This window comes from Neovison vison, chromosome 6 (assembly GCF_020171115.1).
Source record: "Neovison vison isolate M4711 chromosome 6, ASM_NN_V1, whole genome shotgun sequence".
Lineage (NCBI taxonomy): Eukaryota > Metazoa > Chordata > Mammalia > Carnivora > Mustelidae > Neogale > Neogale vison.
Window position 1 is genome coordinate 46,428,571 of NC_058096.1, and position 10,373 is coordinate 46,438,943.

The following is a 10,373-nucleotide window of genomic DNA, read 5'->3' on the forward strand; positions in this document are numbered from 1 at the left end:
TCTCAGGGAATAATTCCCCTTATGCCTTGGGGAATAAGTTGTTCCACATTCAAATGCAATTGAATATGGGCCCCTTTGAAGCATGGTTTTTTATTTTTTTATTTTTTTTTATTTTTTTTTTTTTGAAGCATGGTTTTTTAGTCTAATGCTTGAGGGTCTTTCTGACTCAAGGCAAGCTCTTCCTTATTTTCTCCCACCCTGCATTTTTCTAGGTAAACCAGCTGGATGTTACACCAATAGTTCCACCATTCTCCCACTAATCATCTTTTGCCAATAGAATCACTTTCTTTGAGTGATTCTTTGTAGGTCCATGTTCTTAACACCTTTCTTCCCTTTGGGGTAAAATCTCTGAGACTCAACTTTTAGACATGGGAGTAGTGAGAGTGACCCACTTCTCTCCATGTGATATCCCTGCTATCAAAGTCATATCTAAGATAGAGTCTCTACCTTAAGAGTGCAGACTGAGTTGGGATATCAAGGGATCCCCAAACTCTTGATCACAATTGCCTAGAATTTACCTTCCACAATACATAGCTGCAAAGAGGTGAGAAAAGTTGTTGGGTGTGGCATTCCTGGGAGGTAACACAGTCAACTACTAGGAGGTAGAAGGGATGTGGGGAGGGAGTTTTGTGTTCCTGTCTGCACCTGAGTAAAGCGGACCTTTCCTCACACTGAGCTGGGAAGGCCCAGGTTATGATTTGAGTGCTGTAGATTCTCATTGTTCTTACCAAATTTTAATACATTTTCTTGAATGAATGTTTCATTGCTGCATACCCTAGCAGTTTCCAGCCAGAGACCTTTTTCTTTTCTTTCTTTCTTTCTTTTTTTTTTTTTAAGAGGACATAAATACCCACAGCCCGGAACATCATCCACTTGGTGCCAAAAAAACCTGTGGGCAGTAGGAGGGATGCAGACACCATGAGTTTGCCCAGACTGCTATGGCCTGAGAGCAGAGTGGCCACAGCTCCTGGTCCCAGCTCAGGAGCAAAGTGTGAGGATTGCAGCAGTCCCTGATCTGGGAGTCAGTGTCCCTAAGATGGAATAGCATAGATATGGACTCACTGGTGCTCTCAGGCGAGTCCTGTGCTAACAACACTTCAGCTTTCACAGCTTAATGTGGGCACAGAGCCCAAAGAACAGGACTTTCATGGCCTCTGATGAGCACAGGTGTGTAGAGCAAAGCAGTGGTAGGTGCCATGTTGATCTCCATCCTCACCTTGCTGTCAATGTCAGGCAGCCCCATGTTGCCATACTTCACCTGGAGGTAGTTCTTATCATAGTGCAGGCTCAGCTGCATCTGCAGGGGCCCGGGGGGAAAGCCAGAGATCAGCACACCCCCCTCACTGATTGCAAGCATGTTCTTGAGCAGGCAGAGGTGCTTGCAGGTGTATTAGTGGCTCTCTTCCTCCTTCTCCTAGTACATGGGGGCACGCACCCACCAGCTCATCCAGAGGAGCCCCAGGCCCATGCAGTACCCCGAGCCAGTCCTCCTCACCTCCCTGTGGCACCCTGGGCCCTGTGGCATGGTCCTGTGGCAGTACCGCCTTCGTGGCCAGAACCCACCAGAACACTAGCACAGCAGCCCCCACTTCCCAAAGATTTTTAAATCATGTTTTTTAACACAAAGTTGTCACCATATATGCTGTTGGCAACCGGGCCATGGAATTTCCCATGCTGCCATTCAGAAGTGGACCTAAGCTATGGCTTTTTCAGAAATGTTCTCATCAACTTGAAAATGTTGCCATTCTTGTCCTAGGTTACTGACTGGTTTTTACTCTTCTTTAGTTCTCCCAACCCTTCACTGCATCTCAATCCAGGTTCTGTCACTTATGAACTGTGGCATATTGGCAAGCTCATCCTTGCTCTTAATTATAAGTATTCATTAAATATTTCATCTACTTATTCAAGATCTCTTTATCCTCCTAAAACTTCAAAGTTTTTAATGAAGAAATATCAATTCTCACACCACTTTCATGTCATTTATCTGTCCTTTGGTTAGACATGTCTGAATTTTAAATATGTTTATGTTGCTACTTTTTGATATTTATAAATGACTTTTTAAAATTTATTTGACAGAGAGAGAAAGCATGAGTAGGGGTGAGGGGCAGAAGGAGAGGGAGAAGCAGACTCCCCCCTAAGCAGGGAGCCTGACAAAGGACTAGATCCCAGGACTTTGGGTTCATGACCGGAGCCCAAACCAGATGGTTAACCAACCGAGCTAGCTATGGGCCCTTTATTTGTACCTTTTGTTACAAATGTAGGGACCCGAAGGGGCACATGCACCCAAATGTTTATAGCACAATATCCACAATAGCCAAACTATGGAAAGACCCTAAAATTCCATGAACTCATGAATGGATAAAGATGATGTGGTATATATATACAGTAGAATACTATGCAACATCAAAAATCGAAATCTTGCCATTTGCCCTGACCGGATGGAACTAGAGGGTATTATGCTAAGTGAAAGAAGTCAATCAGAGAAACACAATTGTCATATGATCTCTCTGACATGAGGAATTTGAGAGGCAGGCAGGGGGCTTGGGTGTTAGGGAGGGGAAAAAATGAAACAAGATCGGATCTGGAGGGACACAAACCATAAGAGACTCTCAATCTCACAAAACAAACTGAGGGTTGCTGGGGGGTGGGAGGGGAGGGATAGGGTGGCTGGGTTATGGACATTGGGGAGGGTATGTGCTGTGGTTAGTGTTCTGAAATGTGTGAGCCTGATGATTCACAAACCTGTACCCCTGGGGAAAATAATACATTTTATGTTAATAAAAAATATATATGTACACCAGAATGGTTTGCTATATCTTCTCTAGTGAAGCCATGAGTAGATGAAAGATAGTTGACAACACAAGAGTAGTTGAGATAATATGGGAAAAATCTAGAATGACAGAAGAGGGAGGTCAAGGATACAATCAGAAAGAAGCATCATTCAGGGCAAAGGTGGAAACGTGACCTAGTGCGAAACACTGAGATGCAGCAATCAAGAAGACAGAAGCAGAGAGGGTTACCATAAGAAGCCACAGAGGACTTTAATAGTACCAGTCACTACACTTGGTTAGGAAAATGATTAAATACTCTTTACTGTTGGTATTTAAAGTTAGTTGTTGCCTTGGAGAGAGGTTTTAATGAATTGGTAGAACAGAGAAAATATGCAAAGAAATCAAATAGGAAAATTTCCAATCTCTTTTCCTATTCTTTTTATGTTACCTGTTGTATCTCCTTGTATCATTTATGAGCAACCTTGAGACTTTTTAGATGACTATCCTTTTTTTAAAAAAAAAAAATTTGGTCTGTCTCTTTTAAGACTCCAGGCTTTTATACATGTTTCCCTCAGTCTACTGCTTTTCCTCATGTTCTTCCCCAGTTCTTACCCTTCTTATCCTGAAAAGTTATCTGAAATTATACTTCCAACATTTCTTTCTTCATTCAGGTCACTATTCACTTCCCTCACTATATTTTATATAACATAATCTTTTATACTACAGCCTAAATTGCACACTGGTTAACAATGTAAGTGCCTTTCTTTCTGCCCACTAGATGATGAGCATCTTGTCAGGAGCCATATATAAAAACTAGGAAATTATCCCCTTCAGTCTCACATCCTGTGCACACGCTCTCCATTGTCTTCCCCAATACCCTGCATATTGAAAGTACGTGATAAAAGTGAAACAGAAGGGTAATGTTAGCAGTTAGTGCAGCAGGATCTAGCTCAGTTTGTAGTCAGTTTCTCAGAAAGATGCATGACATGATTGGTAACTTAATATGCAGTCAAGACTTTTACCAATCAAGACACATATGAGTCACACTTGATATGGTGGTGAATGCATTATAAAAGTAGTGAAGGATCATGTAAATCAGGAAAGGAAAGAATCCATTTTATTTGAAAGACCTAGGAAAGTCCCCATGGAGATCTGATTTGAGTTCAAGGATGAGTAGTACTGAGATGGAAGGAAAGAGAGAAGGAGTTTTAGTTGAGGGAAACATTGAAAGTGAATTAGTTGAAAAAACTGCCCAGAAGGACCATGAAGGAATACACATAGCCAACTGCCCTGATGTAAGAGGAAGAAAGGAAAGAGATAGATAAGACAAAAATTGACTGTGGAGAATCTGGAATACCAAAATAAGAAAAATGGATTTGGGGGTGCCTGGGTGGCTCAGTCAGTTAAGTGTCTGCCTTCAGCTCAGGTCATGATCCCGGAGTCCTGGAATCAAGCCCCAAAGTCACATGTCCATATCTCTGCTCAGCAGAGAATTGTTTTCTCTCTCTCCTTCTCCTTCTACCCCACATCCACTCTTACTCTCTTTCACTAAATAAGTAATATCCAAAAAAAGAAAAAAAGAAAAACAAACAAACAAAAAAAGAAACTAAAACAGTTTTTAAGAAACCCTTAAAAAAATGAAGAAAGGATTTGGTTTGAAACTAATTAAAGACCATTCCAAATTCCTGAGCAGTAGACTATCATTTTTTTTACTCGTTCAACAAACATTTGTTAAGCACTACAAAGTAACAATGTTCAAGGTATTAGGAATGAAGGAATGAACATAACAGAGATCCTTTCCCTCCTTTGTCTATAGCTAATGGTAGCAGCAGGCAAAAAGTGATGGATTGCAGACATATTTTACGATGTATAGTATTTTTTTTTAAGATTTTATTTATTTATCAGAGAGAGAGAGGGAGAGAGAGTGAGCACAGGCAGACAGAATGGCAGGCAGAGGCAGAGGGGGAAGCAGGCTCCCTGCTGAGCAAGGAGCCCGCTGTGGGACTCGATCCCAGGACCCTGGGACCATGACCTGAGCCGAAGGCAGCTGCTTAACCAACTGAGCCACCCAGGTGTCCCGACGTATAGTATTTTTATTAAATTAAATTTTATTAAATATACAGTATATTTATACGATTAGTGGGGTGAAGGGTGAAAACAGGGTAAGAAAGTAAAGGAATTGGTGTGACTGAAAAGCACAGAGAATAGCTCAGTAAATCCTATATGCAGCTAAAGGGTAACAGCAAAGTTCCCATGAGGATATTTCAATACATGGGAACAATATCAGATCAGAATGAAGGAGTTGATGAGACAGCCAAGACTACCACAACTTTTGTTCTCCTCTCTAAATGCTAATCATCTTTCATAAACCCTATTATTCTCTCTAGTAATGGTCCAAACCAACCTGAGAGTCCCTTCAGCTCATTTTACATTTTAGGCACAGAATAAAGAACAGAATTCTAGAAATGATGTCAGTTACATAAGAATCCGCAAGGTGATCATCAAATGACTTAGTGACTTGTGCAAAGGTCATTTACTTTAACCTCATTGTCTCACAGGTCATCTTTAATTTATGTCACAGAGTTAAAATGTATGGGGAACTGAATGTCCCCATAGAAATACACTGATGTCATCATAGGCAAGTCCCATAAGCATTTGATGGAAAGCTAATTTTGCATTGTAAGAAACACAATTATTGACACTGAACTATTAGTAGCCTTCCAGATTTTCATCCTTTTAATTCCAAATGTTTTTGAGACAAAAACTTATATCCTGAAATTATATGAGACTTAACATCACACACGCACAAAAGCAATGTGATGTTATAAAACTCTTCTCAGAGCATTCAGGCAATGGAAGTATTCAGATATATCTTTACCTAACTGTTAGCGACTGTAAGTATTGATTTATCTGAATTAGTTGGCATTTTTAAATTGTTCTCAGGTTTCAACTTCTTACCTTTCTAGGTCTGAGATTTGAACTCAGTTCACATTGACCTTTTCTGGTTATAAGGTAGATCTTCAAAACATACAGGTAAGAGTACAGCTTAATTCTGTTACATAATTCAGGCAAGTACATTGAAAGTTAATTCTAGCAGAGCTGAATAATTAAATGGCTTATCTTTAGTACTTTAAAACAAGAAAGTGAAACGTTCAGCCTGTGCTTTTATTTTGATGTTTTCAGCCTGTGCTTTTATTTTGATGTTTATGGAAAAAGAAACCCATTTGACCATAGAATTTACATAATTAGACACATTGGTCAAAATATCCTAACGGAACCCTAAGTAATAAAAGAAGATAGACTTTGAGGTAAAACAAAATTTGTTCTCAAAAATCATATTTATTTTAAGATTTTTTACAAATTTATTCATTTGAGAGAGAGAAACAGAGAGACAGAGAGAACTCAAGTAGAGGGAGAGGCAGAGGGAGAGGAACAAGGAGAACTCCCACTGAGCTGGGAGTCAGACATGGGGCTCAGACCCAGGACCTGGAGAATCATGACCTGAACCAAAGGAAGATGCTTAAATATCTTAGCCATCCAGGCAACCCATCTCAAAAATCATATCAAGATTTAAGATTTTTTTCTTTCTCTAAGTGTTATAAAACTAAAATGTACAGGCAAGCTTATTTTTTTAATTAAACATATAATGTATTTTTATCCCCAAGGGTAGAGGTCTGTGAATCGCCAGGTTTACACATTTCACAGCACTCATCATAGCACATACCCTCCCCAATGTCCATATCCCCACCACCCTCTCCCGTCCCCTCTCCCCCCAGGAACCCTCAGTCTGTTTTTTGAGATTCTTTTATGATTTGTCTCCCTCCCAATCCCCTCTTCTTTCATTTTTTCTTTTCCTACTCCCAAAACCCCCCACATTGCATCTCCACTTCCTCATATCAGGGAGATCATATGATAGTTGTCTTGCGACGACATGGATGGAACTAGGGGCAAGCTTATTTTTATTAGCTTTCAAACTACTGTGACATACTTCAGAAAATATTGCATAAGTTTCTTAGGAAGCAGGAAAATTGTAGCTGGGTCACTTCCAATAAGAGAATAATACATAAGGTTTTTCATGATAAATTTCCAAGAATTTCCTTTGTAGCGTGTTCTTCGAAACTAGCAGTCTCAATTTATGGAGACCAAAGAGGTCACTAAGGATCAGTGATAGTCCACTGACAACAAGTTCACCTATCTCGGGTCTTTGAAGCTAGGACTGGAATCAATACTTTTTCCCCCCTCTATAGCATTAAATAACTCTTACGAGGAGTGAAAGTCACAGCTGAACTCAAATGTCTACAATTTTAATAAAGAAACTCTATATGCACTTTTTAAAAAAGCCATGAGTATTATACATAAACAACTCTAGATTGTGTTGGGTATATAGGATATGTATGAGAATGCAAGAAGTGAAAATCAGTGTAGTCTGGGGCATTTAGTTAAAGCTTTCTTAAGGAGCATTATATGTAAACTATGCTTTACATAAAGATGAAGGGGATTTAGAGATCTGGGCAAAAATCAACAGGAATGATGGCATGGGCAAAAATCAGTTTTTAGGGAAATGGATCTAATACTGAGAACAGGGATGAGAGAGGTGAAAATACATAGATATTTATTTCCTTGGATATCCCAAGGAATTTTCTCTAAAGATAAAAGTCCTATTCTTAAACATTTGTGATCTTCATACAATTCCTAACGTATAAATTTAACATATCCGTTGTATGCCCTTTTTAAGCATTCATTCCACTGGGAGAGTATATGAAAATTTTTGCTCAGTAAAAAAAAAAAAAAAAAGAAATGTATACATAAAAAATGATATTAAAATTATTTTAAGGATCTGTAATACCAAAACTGACACTGAAATTTTTTGTCAACCATGAACCAAATATGAGAATGCTAGATTTCTACACTATCCATACGTGAATTCATAAAGACAAACATTTTCCTCTGTAAGCATTCTTCTTGGAATTACAGAAATATTCATGGGAATGCTGATTTTCAGAGTTCAGTTATAAAACTGACATTTTAGGAGAATGGCTATCCCCTAGAGGTTTGTGTGCCTGTGTCCAGAGATACTAAGAGGAGTTTGAAGAACTTTCTCTCTTTGTTGTAAAAAGAAAAATTTGGAAGCAGAGTTTTACACACTTTAAATTACAATCTTATGATGTTTATTCTTCTGATCCATGAGCATGGAATACTACTCCAAATTTTTTTGTCTTCTTTAATTTCATTCACGAGTGTTCTGTCGTTCCTCAAGTACAGATCCTTTACCTCTTTTGTTAGGTTTATTCCCAGATATCTTATCGTTCTTGGTGGTATAGTAAATGGAATCGATTCTCTAATTTCCCTTAATCTTATATCTCCAGACTTGCTATCTCAACAGAGAAAGTGGATATGACTGAGGATAATTACTCCTTGACCACTGAATTCATCCTCTTAGGATTTACAGATCACCCAGAGATGAGGAGCCTCCTGTTTGTGGTGTTTCTCACTATCTATGTGATCACTATGGTGGGGAATCTTGGCCTGGTGGTATTGATTTTTATGGAGCGTCGTCTTCACACACCAATGTACATCTTTCTGGGCAACCTGGCTTTGATGGATACCTGTTGTTCCTGTGCCATCACCCCCAAAATGTTAGAGAACTCCTTTTCTAAAGACAGAATGATTTCCCTTTATGAGTGCATGGTACAATTTTATTTTCTCTGCCTTGCTGAAACTGCAGATTGCTTTCTCCTGGCAGCAATGGCCTATGATCGCTATGTGGCCATATGTAGCCCTCTGCAGTACCACACGATGATGTCAAAGAAACTCTGTATTCAGATGACCACAGGGGCCTATATAGCTGGAAATCTGCATTCTGTGATTCAAATAGGGTTTCTCTTTAGGTTAACTTTCTGTGGGTCAAATCAAATTAATCACTTTTTTTGTGATGTTTTTCCATTATACAGACTCTCTTGTGTTGACCCTTATATCAATGAATTGATGATATTTATCTTTGCAGGTTCAGTTCAACTCTTCACCGTTGGTAGTGTCTTAATATCTTACTTCTACATTCTCTTTACTATTTTCAAAATGAAATCCAAAGAGGGAAGAAGCAAAGCCTTATCTACTTGTGCATCCCACTTTCTCTCTGTCTCAATATTCTATGGTTCTCTTATCTTTGTGTACATTCGACCACATTCAGTTAAAGAAGAGGATAAAGATATACCTGGTGCTGTTTTTTATACCATAGTGATCCCTTTATTAAACCCTTTTATTTATAGTCTAAGAAATAAGGAAGTAATAAATGCTATGAAAAAAATTATAAAGAAAATTTTATAACATTTTAAAGTAAATATCATCACCTGTGCAAAATTAAATTTGATAAAATGTTTTTCAAGATCATGGAATATTGAGAAAGTAGAAAAGGACCACTTTGTCCATAAAATATTCAATTACTAATACATCTTAGTATAGGAATCAAATAAATAAATTCTGCAAGGAGAGATTCTGCTAATATGTATCCCAAAATCATAGCTACTAGCTCCCTTCAAGAATGAATTAAATAATTATTATTGAGGTCACATACTGTGCCACAGAAAAATTAGCTAAACTATTAACTAGTTGTTTCAAAGAGTCATGAGTTATAATTTTCAACAAATACTAGGAATACAAGTCTGTATATGTAAAGATCACCCCCATTTAATATTATTGACAAGTTTCTAGAATTCCAAAGCATAATTTTACAAAGTTTGTCCCATTCCAGGTTCTCAAGAATTAATCCCCTCTTAAACAACACCATCTGTCAGAAGTACAATGTATATATTTGATTCTTAATTTTATTTGGGTTTATTCAAGGGATATATTTGAATATCAATTCAAATGAAGTATCTATTCTTAAATCAAGTATATTTTCATCATTAAAAGAGGAAATTTTGTTATGTGTCTTTTACAATTAAAAAATATTAAAAACAAGAAAAGAATGCTAATCAAACTGTATAATAAGCATCTGTCATTTCCTGACTTGTTGATTTTAGCCATTCTGACTGGTGTGAGGTGATATCTCATTGTGGTTTTGATTTGTATTTCCCTGATGCCGAGTGATATGGAGCACTTTTTCATGTGTCTGTTGGCCATCTGGATGTCTTCTTTGCAGAAACGTCTGTTCATGTCCTCTGCCCATTTCTTGATTGGATTATTTGTTCTTTGGGTGTTGAGTTTGTTAAGTTCTTTATAGATTTTGGACACTAGTCCTTTATCTGATATGTCGTTTGCAAATATCTTCTCCCATTCTGTCAGTTGTCTTTTGGTTTTGTTTACTGTTTCCTTTGCTGTGCAAAAGCTTTTGATTTTGATGAAATCCCAAAAGTTCATTTTTGCCCTTGCTTCCCTTGCCTTTGGCGATGTTCCTAGGAAGACGTTGCTGCGGCTGAGGTCGAAGAGGTTGCTGCCTATGTTCTCCTCAAGGATTTTGATGGATTCCTTTCTCACATTGAGGTCCTTAATCCATTTTGAATCTATTTTTGTGTGTGGTGTAAGGAAATGGTCCAATTTCATTTTTCTGCTCGTGGCTGTCCGATTTTCCCAACACCATTTATTGAAGAGGCTGTCTTTTTTCCA

General features: G+C 38.2%; 1 protein-coding gene across 1 annotated transcript; it reads left to right on the forward strand.

Annotated features, from left to right (window-relative positions):
- Positions 1-8,165: 8,165 nt before the first annotated feature.
- LOC122910388 (olfactory receptor 5K1-like) lies at positions 8,166-9,095 on the forward strand. Its single transcript, XM_044255016.1, has one exon. The coding sequence runs from the start codon at positions 8,166-8,168 to the stop codon at positions 9,093-9,095; it is 930 nt and encodes a 309-aa protein (XP_044110951.1).
- The last annotated feature ends 1,278 nt before the right edge of the window (positions 9,096-10,373 follow it).

Excerpts from the sequence above, each read along its gene's own strand:
- LOC122910388 (XM_044255016.1), top strand. The coding sequence starts at position 8,166 with ATGACTGAGGATAATTACTCCTTGACCACTGAATTCATCCTCTTAGGA.